Below are 21,112 nucleotides of genomic sequence, written 5' to 3' on the forward strand. Positions count from 1 at the left end.
ATCAGAGATAAGTTTATTTACACAGACAGTGGTAGGTGCATGGAACAGGGATGGTGATAGAGACATATACATTAGAGACAGTTAAAGAAACTCTTAGATAGGCATATGGATGGCAGAAAATTGAAGAGCGACAGTATATGGGGAGAAGGGTTAGATTGATCTTGAAGTCAGTTAGGTTGGCACAACATCGTGAGCCAATGAACCTGTGCTGTACTGACTGATAACCATTCAATAGACTTATAACTGACTGGATGTAAGCTGTCCTTGAGCCTGGTGGGACAGTATATACTTTTGGGCTTTTGTATCTTTTGAAGAAGAGAGGATTGCTTTACTGAGGCAGCGAGAAGAGGGGAGGCTGGTTCCGTGATGTGCTGAGCAGTGTCCAAAACTCTCTGCAGTTTCTTACAGCCATGGGCGGGGCAGTTACCACATCAAGCCCTGACGTGTTCAGATAGGATACTGGCCATTGTGAGGGTCAAAGGGGACATAATTATTCAGACTTCTGAGGGTGGGGGACTAATTAGAAGACATGGGGTGGCACAGTCGTGTAGTGGTTAGCTAAAAACATTTACAGCACCAGTGACCCAGGTTCCATTCCCACCGCTGCCTGTAAGGAGTTTGTACATCCTGCCCATGACCATGTAGGCTTTCACTGGGTGCTCCGGTTTCCTCCCACCGTCCAAAGATGTACCATTTGGTAGGCTTATTGGTCATTGTAAATTGTCCTGTGGTAAGGCCAGGATTACAACGGGGGACAGCGAGGTGGAGCAGACCAAAGGGTCAGAAGGGCCTATTCATCACTGTATGTCACTAAATAAAAATCAGATTAACAGCCGGGGGGAAAGAAGTATTTCAGTTACATAAAAATAATGTAGATAAGAAGAATGCGCAGCCACGTACTTGCAGCACCAGCAGTAAGCCAAGTTCTCAAACTGCTCCCAGTCCGGATTTAGTCCAGTATTTGTGTAGGAGATAAAACTGTATTCCATAGCTTCTGAACACAAGAGGAATGAACCTGGAGCCCACATACTGAGGTGCATGGCCTTCTTGTCCACAGGTTCATACCGATTTTGCAAAAAAATAAGACAGAACAAATTGAGAGTTGGCTCAATAGCTGACACTGAAAGGGGTTTCTCTTACAGTTTAGGAACAAATCAGAAGACCTCATTGCAAACAGGTAATACTGTGCATATACTTGTATAGCAGATATGAGTAAGATAAAGTAAATAAGCGTAAATGAACACTTAGTTTAATATAGATACACATGACATCAAGAATGCACTCACTGGCTACTTTATTAGGAACACCTGTACATCTGCTTATTAATACAAATACTATATCTAATCGGCAGCAACTCAATTAATAAAAGCATGCAGACGTGGTCAAGAGGTTCAGTTGTTGCTCAGACCAAACATCAGAATGGGAAAGAAATGTGATTTAATTGGCTTTGACTGTGAAATGATTGCTGGTGCCAGATGGGGTGGTTTGAGTATCTCAGAAACTACTGATCTCCTGGGATTTTCACACACCAACATCTCTAGAGCAGGGTTTCCCAACGTTTTTTATGCCACAGACTCACTTATGCCATAATCGCTGGGTCCGTGGACCCTAGGTTGGCTATCGCTGCTCAGGAGAATGATTTGAAAAACAAAAAGTTCCAGTGGGTGGCAATTCTGTGGGCAAAAACGCCTTGTTAATGGGAGAGGTTAGAAATGAATAGGCAGACTAGTTCAAGCTTACAGGAAGGTGACAGTAACTCAAAAAAGAAACACTTGTTACAACAGTCATGTGCAGAAGAGCATTTTTGAAAGCACACCACATCGATCCTTGAAATGGATGGGTTATAATAGCAGAAGGCCATGAACGTACACTCACTGACCCCTTTATTGGGTGCAGGAGGTACCTAAATAAGGTAGCCACTGAGTGCACTGCTTTACACAGGCTTCACAAGCAGTGGCAAGAAACAAGAATAACTCCTAATTTTTTTCAAATAATCGCAAGAGAACTTAATCTTCTAATGATACACTACAAAAATGCTTTAGCATTACAAAAATATCCAGAATAATACATCAAAAAATTGCAATTCCAAAAGATTTAAGTACTTCATTTGGATATTCTTTTGTATGTATATACATAAAAGTTTAGAATCCAGTTTACAGCTAGTAGGAAATCACTACCTTATAGCATCCCTTAGCAATTAGTGACGAAATGTTAACACGAAAAGCTTTCTCAGCATTACGCTGCTGGTTTTATGCACAGAACTATTACTTCATGCACAGTAGCTTTCAAAGGTCATAGGTAATTCATTTATTAAAATAATCCGATCATATACAGATTATGAATCAGGCATCTTGTTGGTCGACAGCCAGAATTAAATGTTCTCTGCTTTTCAAGATTCTCAGACTCAAAATTCCATACAGTGACCTTTTCCCTTTTATGTTTATGATGGCTGATGAATCGAAGAGGCTGTTCCCCTCCCCCTGCTTGCTGCTCTTATTTACATTGCCTGGATATCATCATTCATCATTTCAATGTAAAAATTCCTGCTACTCACCAGATAAGATAATTACCATTTAAAACAGGGCCACCAATACAAATCGTCCAAAGGGAACTGGAAAAGGCACTCACTCACAAGTCAGTCTAACTGCTAAATTATACACAACCCCCCCAGCCAATGAATAGCATCTCGATAAAGTAATAAATACGTACAAAGGAAAGCACAGAGATTGTTCACCCACTTTACAAGCACTAAAACCTTCATAACTTCAGTTGCATCAAATTTTACACCACTTATCATACGATTAAACGAGTGTTTATCTCCAAACTAAGCTGACAGCCCATGATCATGTTAATTAACAATTAAAATAATTAACCCTGTCATACAGTGACATGAAACTAAACATTATACTGTAAGTCTGCTATTTCCATTTTATTGTTCAAGGAATTCAACGAACCAGCAAATGTTTCATGCAAAGTATGATTTCTAACTAAATCTGGAGTGTCAAGAGATTTTTAGTGACTATCCCTTCAAAGTGTGTCCAAAACTCCATGTTCAAATTCAACAATATCTTTTTTTTTCTTTCTTTGCAGCTTCTTTTCATCCTTTTTTCCACCATCCAAAGATCTTGCTTCTCCGCCAGTACACCTGCTACCTTCCAAAACGCAGAACCTCAGTTCCTGGGGAATGTCGGTCAAAGAGCAGACTGGCAATCGAAATGCTTCTTCCCCTCTGCCATCCAATTTCGAAATGGACATTGCTTGAAAACTATCTCAGTACTTTTCATTTCCGTTTTTGCACTAATTATTTAATTTAACTATAATATATATATTTACTATCATTCGTGTTTTCCTTTTATTATGCTTTGTATTGTGCTGCTGCCACAAAGCCAACAAATTTCACAACATATGTCAGCGATATTAAACCTGACTCTGATTCTGATTTGACTCCGTGACGTAATGCCATAGTCCATTACTACGAGGGGTGATTGATAAGTTTGTGGCCTACGGTGGAAGGAGATGAGTTATTAACTTCAAACTTTCTGCATAATCACTCAAAGAGTTGAACTGCACATGCATGTAACAAGAGCTGTATAACTCATCTCCTTCTACCTGAGGTCACAAACTTATCAATCATCTATCTGTGGATACTTTCTGGAGGTCCAAGATCCGTATGCTCCACGAACGCTGGACTAAGTGTGTAAATGTAGGACGGGACTATGTTGAAAAATAAATGTGCTAAGTTTTCTAAAACTGACGCCTTCTACCTTAGGCCACGAGCTTATCAATCACCCTTCATACTTTGCTCACCAGCATTCTGCGGACCCAGCCCCATCCCAACAGAACCTACGCCTTCTCTCACATAAGGATTGCTAGTTTATTAGAACAGCAGGACCTATCAATATTTGGAGAACCTTCATACCCTCTTGGCTGAGAATTACCAATTCAGGCAAAACTGTTGATTCAATTGAAAACTTATTTCATTTTTACAGGTTAGGTCTTTCTGAATAAATTTGATGAAGCGCATGATGCCAATCTAACACATCTCTGAAAATGGAATGAATATCAGGAACCCAAGCTCATGTTCTGCAGGATGCAAGCAAACCCAAGATCAATTCCCTTACCATTGCTCAAACACAGCTTGTGGAACAGAGAATGGCTGGAAAACGGCTCAGCCGCCATGCCCCTGCGAAAACTGACTAAGGATGAGATTCTGCTGAAGCAGTATTCTCAGCCAGGGTGCCAACTGTAAAGCAAAGCAACCAAGTTAAGAATCTCCAGATTATTACCTGAACTACATGCAAATTGGCATACGATCAATTACGCCAAAAGGCCGAAAGCGCGGTTCAAAGTTTCAAATGGATTCCAATTCATGTGGCTTTGGCACCACTCCAAGGGAAGGACGGAGTTGTTCCAGTGAACTGGGCTTCAATCACATTAGGCCAGGGCCAATGCCTAAGCAAGCTAAACAGCTGGAGCAGAAGATAAGGCCTTAAAATAAACTTCAAGGGACAGGCTAGGGTCGGGGGAGACAAAACTTATAGCATGAAGGGGAAGGTAATGGTGACCAATCTGCCAGGTAGGGATAGTGCGTCTAAAGAAAAGTGTGCACCTTCAAGTGGGTTTAACGCTTGGAAGGACAATGTAATCATAAATTCAGTTCTTAATGCACACAGAATTCTTAACAAGGTAATTGAATCAATGACATACATAAACAATTACAACTGAATAATCTTTGTGGAGGCCTGGTCGCAAGGTGACCAAGATGAGGTACTGTGGGAACACCAATTAAATATCAACCGTTCACCGCGCATCTTAAAGATTTGTTCGGCGGGACTGTGAAGTATAACTAAGTTTGTTCTTGATCCCGGTTAGTGAGGAAGATGCAGAGACAGTTCAGGAGGGGAGTCGATGGGCATGTGAGAGAGAAAAAGTTATGAGTAGATGAAGGTGGAAATGAGTCATAAGGAATGGTCTAAGAACTGGTATAAACACAATAGGCTGAATGGTCTCCTTTGATGTGCTGAAAACATGAGAAATAGTAGAATATTGTTGTATTCAGGGCATATGGGTGAATTTCACGAATGAAAGAATACATATTGGAAAAACATGAAGTCATCTACCTTGGTCAAAAATACAACTGACTCAATTTGGCAGTTATCCTTCACTCCACCAATCAACACACACAAAATGCTGGAGGAACTCAGCAGGCCAGGCAGCATCTATGGAAAAAAGTGCAGTCGACATCGTGGGCTGAAAACCTTCCACAGGACTGGAGAAAAGAAAGCTGAGGAGTAGATTTGAAAGGTGCGGGAGGGGAGAGAGAAGCACAGGCAATAGGTGAAACTTGGAAGGGGAGGGATGAAGCAAAGAGCTAGGAAGTTAATTGGTGAAAGAGACAGAAGGCCATGGAAGAAAGAAAAAAGGGGGGGGGGAGAGAAACCAGAGGGAGGTGATGGGCAGGAAAGGAGACAACATGAGAGAGGGACAAGGGAATGGGAAACAGTGAAGGGGGGAGGCATTACTGGAAGTTTGAACAATCAATGATTCCCCCCCCCTTTCTCCCCTTCACTATTTTCCATCTATTGTAGCTGGAATTGATACCACAGCCACCATCTCTAATCTCCTCTACACAGCATCTTGCTGGAGAAATAATCATGCTTTTAGTGATGAATTTGTTCTAATTGGAACTGCATATTTTATAACATATTAATTACAGTCCTGCCAAAGGGCTTCGGCCCGAAATGTCGCCTGTACTTTTTCCATTGATGCTGCCTGGCCTGCTGAGTTCCTCCAGCATTTTGTGTGTGTTGCCTGGATTTCCCAAAATCTGCAGATTTTCTCTTGTTTGTGATTTGATCTCCTCCAATCAAGTCTGGTTGTCATCCCATGACTCCCCCTCTATTTATACCGGCTATGCAGGGTTTCAAACCAAAGCTTCGACAATTCCCTTTCCCACGCAGATGCGACGGAGTTCATACAGCAAATTGCTTGTTGAAAGTAGAAGCACATTTGTCTCCCTTCTACCTACTTAAGATGTGCATTATAACTGCCATTCCCATCAAAATATCTAGAACAGGGGCTCCAAAGCTGGGGTAAACATTCTTCTCAGTTAATGGTATAGGTCCATAGCATGAAAAAGGTTTTAAACCCCTAATCTAGAAGCAAACCCCACTACCCCCACCCAAAACCCCACTCCGGTTAACTCAATACTTTAAAATAATCCTTTGTTTAATTCAAACTGTAGAGTCTGGTTTAATGCAAATGGCTTCCACAACTCAGATATCACCGATCCCAATCACCATCGTTGGCTACACCATTCCAAGTGATAGCATGTTCCCTATTGTCAAACTCCCTGAGTAAACCAGCTACTACTGAATTTTGACACTGGATTTATTAATGACAAACTTGTTTATGTGGCCCTTGGTTCTGAGCTTCCCCAGAAAGGAAAACACATCTCTACTACCGTGAATCTTTTGTAAGTTATAACTCACACAAACCGAACAAACAACGCAAAGCAATGGGAAGGCTCTTGATCAGTAATCTCAACAGGGCTAACCTGGGGGCACAACTTTTACTACTGAATTTAAGTTTTTCATTTCTTAATTCAAAAAACAATCCAAGAAACACTGATTATTGGACTGAATAATTAACTCATATCTAGAAGCAAACTGTCATTTAGTCCATGTAACTGTCGACTTTATATAAAAAACACAAGGGAAGCAGTACACTCCACAAGACACCAAACCCCTTGCAGAATTCCTTTGAAGGAAATTGGCTATTCTCTGCTGAGTAAATTGCAATACACGAAAACAAAATCCAATTATTAAATAGGCAACATTTAAAGATCATATTTATTATCTCAAAAAGGGACACATCTTTCAAATAGTTTGGTGATTTTTAAATCCTGTTTTGTGTATTGATAATATTCTATTCTTCTTTAAGGTTGCTCTGTTTTGGATGAACACGTCAAATGAAATGAAGCAGCTTCATTTTCCATCAACTCGATAGCCGTGATCTGAATACAGCCCGAGTCTAGAATTACAATGTAAGACGAGAGTACAAGAATCCTACAATATCAACATTCCCAGCCAGAATGTCCTCACTAATTACATCCTTGCTGTTGTAGCTGGAATTGATATCACAGCCACCATCTCTAATCTCCTCTACACAGAAATAATCATGCTTTTAGTGGGAGAATTTGTTCTAATTGGGACTGCATATTTCATAACGTATTGATTACATTCCCCAAACAGTTTGTCCTAATACACTGCTAAATTTGCTGCAGCTTGTCGCATAAATAGACTTCGCTCATTATAAGCTCCATCTCCTACTGATGGATGGACATTCTTGTCTCAATAGCCACTCACCGTGTAGTCTCTATCAAAAGAAATTAATAGGTCAATTAGCCTGATTTCAAGGGCTGGTACGATGTTAGAATGCATTATTAAAGCTGAGGTGTTGGCATTCTTGGAGGCACATGGTAGACTGTAGTCTGCATGGTTTCCTTAATGGGAACTTCAAGTCTGGAGTCTGCAGGTTTCAGCAGTGGGGTTGAGATGGAGCAGAGTCAGGGGTTGTTTCCTCACTGAAATGACACATTTTTGGAGCTGGAGTGGATGTCTTGTCTAAGACTAATCTCAGAAGCAAACTGAATTTCACTCTGTGTTTAGTTTCCACCCTTGCCTGAAATTATTTCCATTCATTTTCACCATGCAACTCAACTAATTAGATTGCTCGCTGATCCATGTACAGATTTTGTGTACATCTCCTCTGACCTTGGCTTATATCTGACATTTTCAGCTGTTTTTTTAAAATCTGCCAAATGTGTGATGCAAAAAGCTTAAACTCCTACTACTTTGAAGTGGTATCGGCAGTTCAACTTTCAAAATCTGCTGCCTCTGATCAAACTGCCCTCTTCTCTCCACTTGGTTTCATTGTAATGAAATCAAAATAAAAGCAGATCACCAGTGACTGTTTCCACTCAACAGACCACAGATAAGATTCACTATTTAATACACCAATGAGTTTAAAATAGACAGGAGAAATATAGGGAATGACAGTGAAGGACTTTTTCAGTTGAAGAACTAATTCTAAAGATCTCAGCACTCTGCAGTTTAGCAGTAATGAGGGCACACTGTATCAGAAAGTTCGGATAAGTTGGTCAGTGGAAACACCATCTGGTCATACCATATACTGATCCTGCATGCATAGACATGGTGGGTATGCAGGGTAGAGGCAAGGTTAAATGATATCACGCCCAACCTAAAACACACCATCCACTCCAAGACATCTACATCCTACATGCTTCAGTTCTACTGCACTATCTTCTAACACTGCATCCACTTCATTATGTTTAGCATTCATCCATTATGGAGGTAAAGAGGTCGACAACATCCCTCCTCTACCTGCTAACTCCTATCTACACCAAAACGATACCTTGCTTTGTGACAAAATATTGCACGTCTCTAGAGACCTCTAGGTGAGGATGCCTGGGTAGTTAATTTTCTTTGGTGATTTCATGCTGTGACTCATTCCGTCTGCAGGGAAAGTAATCAGTTAAGTGAAAATATACAATCATTCAGTCAGAAAAACTATTTCACAGTAACATTTTCAATCGTCCTATGAGTAGCTCTGTTGGTACCGATCTTTGGCATAATTTGTGTGAACATCACAGAATTGTCTTCAGGTAAAATTGCTCAATGCTTTCAGACCTCTCCAATTATTTTTATTAAACTTTCCCACATTTTTCATCTCTTATTTCCCTGCGGGAAATGCCAAATTGTTCTATCTGCCCACAAAGCAATGTCTGCACACCAGGGGAAGCTATGATTTCAAAGTGGATTAGATTTACACACACTCACCAGTGAAGGCAGCAGAACATCAGCCAGATAAACAAAGGTTGCTCCAAGCGTGAAGCCCACTCCCACAGGGAAGAAGGCAAACGCTCCGTAGGTTCCTGATGATTCCGCCATCTCAATAGCCGGGGCCAACAGTGACCAGTAAGAAGCGGCCAGCATAACCTACGGTACAGGAACAAAATGAGCATCAGCTGTGATTACTCTGCTAGGCAAAAACCTATAAGAATCTAAACAATATGAATTACACGCGAGGGAAAGAAGTCAGACGTCAGAGGTCGTTTTCCCCTGTTGAACTGGTTGACAAGATCAGTTTAAGTTCTCACTTTAGAAGCTCATCCAAACACAATATCACCTATTCTTCCATCGAGACTCTGAAGTGGGAATCAAACTAATAATGAAGAGGTGACAAACTGAATCATATTAATAAAATCAGAAAATGCTGGTAGTATTCAGGAAGTCAGGTTGCTCTGAGAGAGGAAAGATTTAACATTTCAGGTCAATGACCGATCAGAAATAGTTTATTGAACATGTCATAGGCCTCAAACAAATGTCTGTTGCTGTGCAGCTAACTGCCAGGCCTAATTGTATGTTTCTGCTTTCTGAAGATAGAAAAGGACCTACATTTTGCGTTAATGGCAAAGGCAGTTCACTTGTGATGGCTAAACTATCTTCTTCAAGGAGCTCATCAGCAAAAGGGAATAAACTCATGAATATTATCCTCAACTATTTCAATGATTGACCATAGAATATGATGTCAATTAATGAAGGATTACATTGAAAAAGAATGGGGTTTACTACACAGACATTTCCATGTAACCAAATTATAAATTTTAACACCATCAAACCATTATTCAAAACCCTATGAAACCCTATATCAAGCTGTCTTCAAGAACGCAGCATTTCAAGATAATGCTACTTCAACAGTATCTAGTTAAGCAACAGATTTACAAATAACCAACAATGACAAATGTTAATTATTTAGAATACAGCCCCCAGAAGGGGTAACAAGCCCTCCCAGCCCAACGATCCCACACCACCTAATTATACTAATTAACCTACCAACCCATATATCTATGGACTGTGGGAGGAAACCAGAGCACCCAGAGGAAACCACGGGGTCACATGAAAATATACAAACTGCTTATAGATAACAACAGAATTGAACCTGGGTCATTAGCACCGCGGTAGCATTATGCTAACTGCTCTACTACCATGCTACCTCATTGGTTTATTAACATTTAAGATCATTTAACCTCAAAAATGATTAGCATTTTGCTTTCATAATAATGTCAGTACACTTTACACAATACAGAACCTTCAAAGCAATTTTCAGCACAGTATTTATTCTAAAAAGTTAACTTGCAATTTGTACTGTTACGAATGTGCCGCAACTCTGAGGGGACGAAGGGTACAAAGTCGCCCCCTCCTTTTTGAAAATTGCAAGATCGCTATTAATTCGGGTCTGGGACCCAGGAAATGAGAGAGAATCCACAAGGTTTGGAATGTATGCTGGCCTCAGTGAAACAAAACCATTGATAATGGCTATTGTCTCTTGGAGACGGAATTGTGTATTGAGTACTATAATATTCATTGAAGCCCCTCAGGGGACGACCAGAGTGGGCTGGTTGAGGGATTGCATCATCCCAACCTGATTGACATCTGAGACCCTGTGAGTAAGGATAAAAGAGGGTCTGGGGAACAACCCCTTTAGACGCACCAGGAGAAACGCTAGAAATCCCATGACAGCGTTTAATAGCGACGGCCGGTGGGGGGCTCCCTTGCCTGGGATTGGCGGGCTCGCCACGGAAGAACGGCTTAGCTAAAGGAGAAGCCACAAGTGAACAGCCACACCAACGGGACTCCCGACGGATCGAAATCATAAAAGGAATCGGCAAGTTTTTCTCCAAATCTCTCTCTCTCTCTCTCCAACCATTGCAAACCCAGCGGTCCCCAAAGGCTGCAGCCTGCATGAACTGAGTGAACTTTATATTTCCATCGGACAATACATTATCCCCTAGACAACGATAGAGCTTATTTCTTATTATTATTATACCCACACTTTTAGATTTAGTATTGACGACGTATATTATCTGTATATTTGCATTGATATTATTTTTGTGTATTTTTACTAATAAATACTATTAAAAATAGTATCATCAGACTTCAACGGACCTCTCTATCTTTGCTGGTAAGTGACCCAGTTACGGGGTTCGTAACAGTACCGACTTGCATTTATGCAGAGCATTTACAGCTGTTAAATATCTGAAGGTATTTCGTAAGAGTATTTTCAAACAGTTAAAAATATATTGCCATATCTTCATTTTGGTAGCTGAAAATCATGCACCTCTTTAACCAGTATCACTGTAAAAAAAATTTAAATACATGGGATGCCGTGGTGTAGGAAGGCAAAAAATACCAAAAAAATATTGGACGAACTCAGCAAGTTAGGCAGCATGTAAGAGGGACCCTCTCTATGGATGCTGCTTGACTTGTTTGAGTTCCTTCAGCACTTTGTGTGTGTTCCAGCACCTGCAACATATCTTGTGCCTTGGTTGAGAAAGGCAAGTAGAATTTGGGATGTGCAGTCAGGATAGACTTATCACCAGCACCCAGACCCACTAGTAACAAATAAGACACCTACAGACATAAGATCAAAGAGATGGTGAGGGTCCTTGGTGACCGATGCTACTTTCTTGAGGCACCATCTTTTCAGGATCTCCCCGTGACCACGTGGGCTTCCTCCCACACTCCAAAGGTGTATTGTTTGGTAGATAAATTGGTCATGACGAATGAACCTGTGATTAGGCTAGGGTTAACCGGGGGTTGCCGGGGCAGCACAGCTCAAAGGGCTGGAAGAGCCTGTTGTGCGCTGTATCTCAATAAGTAAATATGAAAAAAGATGTCAGAAAAGACCCTTGCAAATTTCTGCCCATGTACCGTGGAGAGCATTCTGACTTGCTGCGTTACCATCTGATAACCGCACGGGATTGGAAAAAGCTGCAGAGGGTTGTAAACTCAGCCAGTTCCATGGTGGGCACAAGCCTCCCCATCATCGTCTTCAAAAGACGATGCCTCAAAAAGTCAGCACCCATCATTAAGGACCCCCATCACCCAGGACACGCCCCCTTCTTATTACTTCCATCAGGGAGGAGGAACAGAGGCCTGATGCCACACGCTCAACGTTTTAGGAGCAGCTTCTCCCCCCTCTGCCACCAGATGTCTGAATGGTCCGTGAACACCACCTCACTAATTTGCTCTTTTTGCGCTACTTTTTTTTTTACATATATTTCTTATTGTAACTTGCAGTATTTTTAATGTCTTGCTCTGCGTTACTCCCGCAAAACAACAAATGTCACAACGTAAACACGAGGAAATCTGCAGATGCTGAAACTTCAAGCAACACACACAAAATGCTGTTGGAACGCAGCAGGCCAGGCAGCATCTATAGGAAGAAGTACAGTTGACGTTTCGGGCCGAGAGCATTCATCACAACATACTGTATGTCAATGATAATAAACCTGATTCTTTCCCTGATGGTGAGAAGTGTTGGGCCCATGATGGACCGCCACCTCCTTGTGATCCTGTGCACTGGAGCCTCCCTGCTAGGTGGTGATGCAGCCACCAGAATCATGTATGGTTTGAAAAAAAATTTTTAAAGTAAGTGAAAATTGAGTTAGCTTCAATGGAGTACAGGCAGTACTTGGCATTTCTTTGAGAAAATTGTTATTGTTATTGCTGAACTATGATTAGATAGTTCTGTAATATTTCAGCTAAATTGACAGCAGTCATCTGTTTCTTTCCTCAACATGAAAATAGATTAAATAGCTGTCCGTGAGAGATTATTGTAAATGTCTGCATTACAGTGGGGCCACTTCTCAAAATTGCTTGATTGCCTACACAACACTTGGAGCAGCTTGGGACTGCAAAAGACGCTATATAACTATTTGCCTTCTTCCCTCATCTGTTTACCAGTTCCTGAAGAAATTATGTATCTGCAGGATAAGGGGAGAGCAATATTATTCACTTAACGATAAGGGCACACCCAAAATAAAAATCAAATCAAGTCACAGGGAGGGAAGTTAGAAGCCAAAGGGGCCACCTCAGATGTGATCAGAGCAGAAGCAGTGTGTGGACAACATCCCACAAGAAAAGGCAGAATGGGTTATCATGTTTACAAGAGACTTAGTACAATTACTGTCACAAATTTCTACATTCCCAAAGTTTGCTTGAGAAAACAAAGTGCTGATCAACAACATTTGGAACAAACTCAAGAACTTTTGATAAAAATAATGAATATAAAACATTCTGGAGAACTATATCAAAAACATGACATTTGAAACAATTATCCCACTGGAGGAACTTGTCAGAAATAAGATATGAAAGGACAGTTTACAAGTTCAGGCAGGGATCATGGGACCAACAAGTAGCAAGATTTAAAGAACTGTTTCTCCAAATAAAGATTTCTGTAAACTCTGATTCATGTTGACATAAAGTTTAGTTCATCTAATGTTTATTCATAAGCTTGGTTACACCAAAGTTTGCTTGAGATTTTGAAAGTATTCCAGATAAACCAGCCATTATAATTTTGAATACCAAATTGGCTTTTATTTTTACCTAAGGTCAATGGTCATGAAAGTCATGTAAAGCAAGCCGATGATGTTTGTCGTACAGCTGCTGCCTCACAGTGCCAGAGACCCAGGGGCAATGCCGACCTCGAGTGCTGTCTGTGTGCAGTTTGCATGCTCTCCCTATCACTGCATGGGTCTCCTCTTGCAATCCGGTTTCTGCTCACGTCCCAAAGGTCTGGTGGTTTCTAGGCTAATTGCCATTGCAATTTGCTCCTATTGCGCTGGTGGGTGGTAGCATCTGGTCAGAGTTGACAGCAATGTGGGGAGAATAAGTTCGATTAATTAGCGTACTACTTAGTGTGAGTTGGTTGCTGATGGTCAGCACAGATTTGATGTGAAAAACCTACTCCTATGCTGTATATTTTTATGACTCCGTGACAGTTAATTATCCTAACACAGGCTTGTATGGGGTGTCCAGGGAGGGGTAGTACCTCAGGTGAAATGGCTCCCTCAGATCAGTTCATCCACCTTTGGTTCCCACCAGACACTCAGCCCTCATCTATAACTCCAAGTAGCTGCTTACCTGAGACAGCAGCCACAACCCGGTACACCATTTCGACAGTCAGGCCAAACCAGGTGAGAGTAGCTGGTTTGCCCCAAACATCAGTGAGATAGGGATATGCCTATCCTCGCACGCAATGCCAGTTTTGGTGGACCGGGCGGATGAGATTAACAGTGAGAGCCAGCAGTCGGGAAGGTGATCCTGTAGAGCTCTGTGGAGCACGGAGGGCATGGCGAGGCACAGAACATGCCATAGCCAACCACTACAACACCAAGGAGGTCTCCAGTTGTGACAATCACTCATACCACTGGAACAGGGCTACTGGGGTCGAGCGAAACTGCCCCAGGGCAGAGGCTCTTCCACTGTAAAAGCTTTCCTGCACAGGTTTCAACTGTCATCGTCAAGCCCGAGGATAGGGACAGGCCGTTTCAGCTTGCTGCTCCACAACCTTTATTTGGCTTGTGCTGAACTAAGGATCTGTGGCCAGACGGTCTTTGTGGACTTCAGTTTAGAACACTAGTTGCTTGCATGATTTGTTTGTTTTTCTCTCTGCACATTGGGTGTTTGATGGTCATTTTTTTTAATAAGTTTTTTTTTTGGGTTTCTCTGTTTTGTGGCTGCCTGAAAGGAGATGATTCTCAAGGTTATAGAATGTCTGTTTGATAATAAATGTACTTTAAAACCGATGGAGAGCCAACATCCCCATATTTTTGTTCCAAAATACTTCACGACAGGAGGCAGCAGCAAGATCACAATCGCACTGCCTCTGTATGTGCATTCCTCCCCACTGCTGTACCTTCGATATATTAGCCAGACCCCAAAGAGAGCACAGGAGTACATCAGGAACACCACCGGACCCTGAGGAAGGGAATGAGGCCCACATATTCTGCTTCATACAAATGCCAAATGACCATTATATACGATTTGAAATATTGTGGAACATTGGTGGCTCAGTTTGGCTATTTGGAAGTTCGGTTGACCGCCAAGCTTGGCGAAATGTTTGCAGAGGTTTCGGCTCCAATCGAGAAGCCACCACAGGTGCGCAGTTGAGGGTGTTGTCTCCTCAGAATGTTGGCTTATATACTCCTCTGGGGTCCGAATGTTCGCAGCGTTTCAAACCAGCCATACAGATCACAGAGTCCGAACAATATCCACTCAGATCCTGGAGGAGTCTATAAGCCAGCATTCTGAGGAGACAACACCCTCATCTGCGCACAGCTGATGGCTTCTCAATTGGGGCCGAAACGCCTGGAAATATTTTGTCAGGCTCGGCCATCAACCAAACTTCCAAATTATCTGTGATGGAATAGTGGAATGGTGTGGTCTTATCACAGACATTGCTTTCTGTGGCCACAAGCAGCTTGCATTCAAAGGGCTAGAAGCTCACACAAGTGACAGATGAGGCACGGTCGTCTCAAATACGAGGAGGAGCAGAAGATTGCCTTATCAAATCCGTACAAATGAAATTAGTTTTACTTGTCATATGTCTAATACATTGAAACATACAGTGACAAACGAGAGAAAATCTGCAGATACTGGAAATCTGAGCAACACACACAAAATACTGGAGGAACTCAGCAGGCCAGGCGGCATCTTGGAGAAGAGTACAGTCGACATTTCGGGCCGAAACATACAGCAAAATGTATCGTTTGCGATGGTAATGTGTCACCACGCTTCCAGCCACAGCATAGCATGCTCAAAGCTTACTAACGCTAACCCATTTGTCTTCAGAATGTGGGAAGAAGCAAGAGCACCCAGAGGAAACCCACGTGGTCACGGGGAGAACGGACTCCTTTCAGACAGCAGGAATTGAACCTGGATTACAGACACCATAAAACATTGCGCTAACAGGCACACTACCATGCCGCCCTAAATGTTACACATTTCAACATCACTATTACTGTAACTAAAAGCACAAGAGATTCTGCAGAAGCTGGAAATCCAAAGCAACACACACAAAATGCCGGGGGGACTCAGCAGATCAGGCAGCATCTATGGAGAAGGAATACAGAGCCTCTTAATAGATGCTGCTTGAGCTGCTGAGCTCCTCCAGCATTTTGTGTGTGTTACTGTAACTGGTTACGTTCTCATATGACCTGCTTCATCATTATAATTTTACAAGAATTGCTTTTCCATCCCACAGGGACAATACCAATAAAATCTCTGTGCCCATATTTTCAATAAAGGGCTGACAGAGTTCAGCTGTGTTGTTAAAGCAAGGCTTAATCGTTTCGCAACACATATAAAATGCTGGATGTCCTCCAGCATTATAAATATGTTGCTCTGGATTTCCAGCAATTGCACAATCTTTTGTGTTACTAAATTCCTTTGCCTCAATTCAATTATTTTAAAGTTCTCCACTTGCTCAAAGCTTTGGATTTTTTTCCACTAAGTTTCTTAAATTTCTTTCAAGATGCTCCTTAAAGCCTACCTATTGGGTATTAATGTTTTTTTAATTGCCTAAAGTCAGGATTTGTTTGGTAACATTCCTGCAATGCACTTTCATAGCAAAATTGTCTATTTATTATCATTTCAAGTTGCAGTTCCCATGTGGATAACTCACAGAATAACAGAATCAGCACCGAAGGAAAACATTTTAGTTACTTGACTCATACCAAATCTACCCAAGAGAAATTCACCTTAATCGTGCCTCACCCTTCCCCACAGACCTGCAAATTCTTTTCTTTTGGGTACTTATCCAACTCCCCTTAAAACATTCAGTCAGCCTTCTCCGATCTCGGATGGTGAAACAACATCTTTCCTCACATCACTTCTGTTTCTTTTACTGCTGTCTTCAATTTCTGTCCTCTTATTCTTGACTCTGGTACCAATGTGAATGGGCTCTATCTGTCTATACTCTTTGATTTTTAGATCCCCCTCACCATCTCCTCTACACAAAAGAAGAACAACCCCAGCTTCTCCAGCCTATCCACATAACTGAAGTCTCTCACCCCTGTAATTATTCAGGTAATTTTTTCCCACACAGTCTCTAAAGCATTCATACCCTTCCTAAAATGTGGCACACAGAATAGGAAACAATACTCCAATTGTGGCTAAACCAGTGATTTATAAGATGCATCATGACTTCTTATTGTATTCTGTAGTCCTATTTAAAAACCCTGGGATCCCATTCTTTTTTTAAAACTGTTTCTCAACCTATCCTACCACTCAATTAACTGATTATATATAGCCCCAAATCTACTTGACTTGTAAACTTTTTAGTTTATATCGCCTCTTCTCATTCCTCCTATTGGAGTTTAATACTTTGCACACCAGGATTTAATTTTATCTGCTACCTATTTGCCAAATATAACAGCTCATGAACCTCCAAGTTTGGAAGTTCGGCAGTTATGCCCTGTAAACCCAAGAACCCATTGAAAAATCTGCAGAATAAAGAACTCAACCATATACAATCACCTTCAGTCCATTAAACAACCCTTCACTGCAAATCTCTGTTTTCTTTAACGCATGCTGCAAGAGCCTTTTTTATGTTATGCCTTCAATCTTTAATAACAAGCCTATTTAATACTCCTTGAAAATCGATACAGGCCATATCAATCACACCTTCTTCATCACCATTCTCTATAATTTCATAAAAATGGTTATCAGTTTAATTGGGCATGTTTTGCTTTCACAGGTCCATGCTGCTTCCCTTGAACAATGCACACATGTCCAATCGACTAATAATTATTACCTTGATCAGACTTTTGCATGCCAGAGAGATTGCACTGATTGGTCTGTAATTACTGGGTTAATTCCAGAGCCCTGTTTCGAACAAGTGTAAAACTTTGTAAATTTTCACAGGTTCAATCCTGACAACAGTGTTTGGAAATTTATGGTCAGGGCCTCTGCAATTTCCTCTCTCGCTCTCCTCAGAAACCTAGAATCAAGTAATTTATCTTAATTCACTGTGGTTAGCCTTTCTCCTACCTCCTCTTTCTCAGTGTTTGCATGATGTAAAATCTTGATCATAAAACCCTGCAACCCCACCTTACCAAAATGACAATCTCAGAATCTCAGTGAGATGACCAACAAACTCAACTAGACGTAGATCTTCTACAAACCCACTGACTCCCATAACTATCTTGACTATACCTCTTCCCACCCTGCCCAATGCAAAAATGCCATTCCCTATTCCCAGTTCCTCCATCTCCGCCGCATCTGCTCCCAGGATGAGGCTTTCCATTCCAGGACTTCTCAAATGTCCTCTTTCTTTCAGGATCGTGGTTTCCCTTCTGGCGTCATCAAAGATGCCCTCACCCGCATCTCCTCCACCACCTGCACTTCAGCACTTAACCCATCCTCCCGTCACCACAACAGGGACAGGGTTCCCCTTGTCCTCACCTACCACCCCACCAGCCTCCGGATCCAACACAATATCCTCCGCAACTTCTGCCACCTTCAACAGGACCCCACTACCCAGCACGTCTTTCCCTCCCTACCCCTCTCAGCTTTTCGCAGGGATCGTTCCCTCTGCGACTACCTAGTCCACACATCCCTCCCCACAGAACTCCCACCCAATACTTATCCTTGTATGTGCAAATGCTACACCTGTCCCCCCACCTCCCCCCTTACCACCATTCTGGACCCCAGACAGTCCTTCCAGGTGAGGCAACACTTCACCTGCGAGTCTGCTGGAGTTGTCTATTGCATCCAGTGCTCCCGGTGCGGCCTCCTCTACATCGGCAAGACCCAACACAGACTGGGGGACCGCTTCGTCGAGCACCTCCGCTCCGTCCATCACAATAGACAGGACCTCCCGGCTGCCACCCCTTCAACTCTGCCTCTCATTCCCATCTAGATATGTCCACACATGCCCTCATCTACTGCCATGATGAGGCCAAATTCAGTTTAGAGGAGCAACACCTCATCTACCATCTGGGTAGCCTCCAGCCTGGTGGTATGAACATTGAATTCTCCAATTTCTGGTAATTCCCTCCCCCTCCCTCTTCCCCTATCCTAGGTCCCTCTCTGCCTCTTTCCCCTTTCAACTTTCTGCTCCTTTACAGTTCTTTCATGCTTATCCCCTCCCCCCTTTATCCTTCCTCTAATTGGTTCTCCACCTGGCGCCTCTAGCTCTTCCCCCTCCCCTATCTCTATTTCTGAGCTTCGGCCCTCTCTTCTCCGCCCCCCCCCCACCCATTCCTGATGAAGGGTCTCAGCCCGAAACGTTGGCTACTCTTTTCTCATGGATGCTGCCTGACCTTCTGAGTTCTTCCAGCGTCGTGTACGGATTCTTTGATCCACAGCATCTGCAGTTGTATTTTTGTGTTTCAACTAGACGTTTAGAACCAGTATTATGTGTGAGACACCGATAACACTCTAAGATGCAAGAAAACGAAGCCAATGCTACTGATGAAGGCCAGCCTTCTGTCTCACCAACAAAGTGATTCTCCTCAATCAAAAGTGACTGCAGACATCTTTTAAAAAAATATATATAGTACTGCTTTTACTAGGAAATTTGTAAACTATTTACTTGCACTCTCAATTATAGGAAACTGCAAAGTTTAAAAGGATTGTTTTTGAATGCAGAAATGCAGATGAGTCCTACAGTCAGGTGATCATCTCAACCAACTGTGCTGAAGCAATTTTATTTTTAAATATATATATGGAAATTTGATTTTTATTCATGTGTGAACACTTCTAGTTCTTAAACATTATTAAATTTGCGCAGAAGGCTGGAGAATCAATTTAATGCAACTCATTATCTTGTCTAAAAACAAGAACTCTACAATGCGCCTGGGAGCAAAAAAAAAAGAAAGCAGGTGAACAAATCAAGCTTCAAAATGAAAATAGCAATGGAATACAGTGTTGCCAATTTATTAGCTACACCTGCTCATCAATGCAAATATGTAATCAGCCAATCATGCGACAGCAACTAAATGCATAAAAGCATGTAGGTATGATCAAGTTGTTGTCCAGACCAAACAACAGAATGGGGAAGAAATGTGATCTATGTGACTTTGACCGTGGAATGATTGCTGGTGCCAGATGGGGTGGTTTGAGTATTTCAGAAACTGTTGATCTCCTGGGATTTTCATGCACAACAGTCTCCAGAGCTTACAGAGAATGATGAAAAGTATCCTGTGAGCAGCAGTTCTGTGGACAAAATCAATTTGGTAATGAGAGAGGTCAGACTGCTTCAAGCTGACAGGAATGCAACAGTAACTCGCATCACCATGTGTTACAACAGTGGTGTGCAGAAGAATGTCTCTGAACGAACAATACCTTGGAGTGGATAGGCTGCTGCAGCAGGAGACCACGCCGGGTTTCACTTCCATACCGAATAAACTGGTCGCTCAGTGTATGTCCTCAGGGCTGATCTACAGTTGCTATGACTGATCTGCCACTGCCCTCATCTTCACTTCTGTGCCAGTTCCCCGCAGTCTTCACGTGCATCTTTCAGAGATTTACCTACTTCCTCTGTAAATGTCCACAATGAGTAGCCCTCTGAAGTAGATAAATTGAGAGATTCACTTCTGGAGAAAAAGGGGCCCACGTACAGTAGCTGCTCGCTAACCTTGTAACTTTGAACAAGATGCTCCCACTAGAGGAAGCATCTCACAAATTACCCCAACCTACCTCCTAAGGATCTTGAGTGTTTCAGTAAGATCACCAACCACAGAAACTCGAAAGAAAATGGATCTAATTTCCTTCGCTGTGTGGTTCGACAGTCTTCTTGTCCCAGGAATTAGCACAGTGAATCTATTTGTGCACTTCCTCCACAACTGGAATGTAACATATAAAGTTTACATATTGGGACAGTTTCAACCCTCTCCCAGCCTTGCATGGTGCCTACAACAGATTGGAAATAGTCTGGAATACCGCAATAAATTTAAACATCAGCAAAATTTTATCAGTATAACAGCAAAATTGTTTTCCACTCTACCCCCAGGCAACACCTCCATACTACATACGGCTCCTTGTTAATAAAAGTGTTGCGATCTCCAACCCAATTCAATTATCTTCAGAGCATCAGCAAAACCTCTGGCTATCTGAAGAAAGGATTGTGCAAAGATCGCAACCTTCCACCAATAACAAAGTTATTGGTCTTATAAGGTCAGCGATCATTGTTCTCCAGCGTACATCAAAATAGGACTACTTAGAGCTGCTATCTCAAACAC

The 21,112-nt window shown here is 42.0% G+C and overlaps 1 protein-coding gene across 7 annotated transcripts in view; it reads right to left on the reverse strand.

The window, feature by feature from the left end:
- LOC132380011 (zinc transporter ZIP11-like) overlaps positions 1–21,112 on the reverse strand; it is a 795,493-nt gene that overhangs the window by 700,871 nt on the left and 73,510 nt on the right. For all 7 annotated transcript variants that reach the window (XM_059948461.1, XM_059948456.1, XM_059948455.1 and 4 more), the window contains one exon: positions 8,862–9,020. In XM_059948461.1, coding sequence (XP_059804444.1) covers positions 8,862–9,020 — 159 coding nt within the window. The remainder of the gene's footprint in view (positions 1–8,861; positions 9,021–21,112) is intronic.

Source organism: Hypanus sabinus, chromosome 23 (genome assembly GCF_030144855.1).
Source record: "Hypanus sabinus isolate sHypSab1 chromosome 23, sHypSab1.hap1, whole genome shotgun sequence".
In the NCBI taxonomy this organism is placed as follows: Eukaryota; Metazoa; Chordata; class Chondrichthyes; order Myliobatiformes; family Dasyatidae; genus Hypanus; species Hypanus sabinus.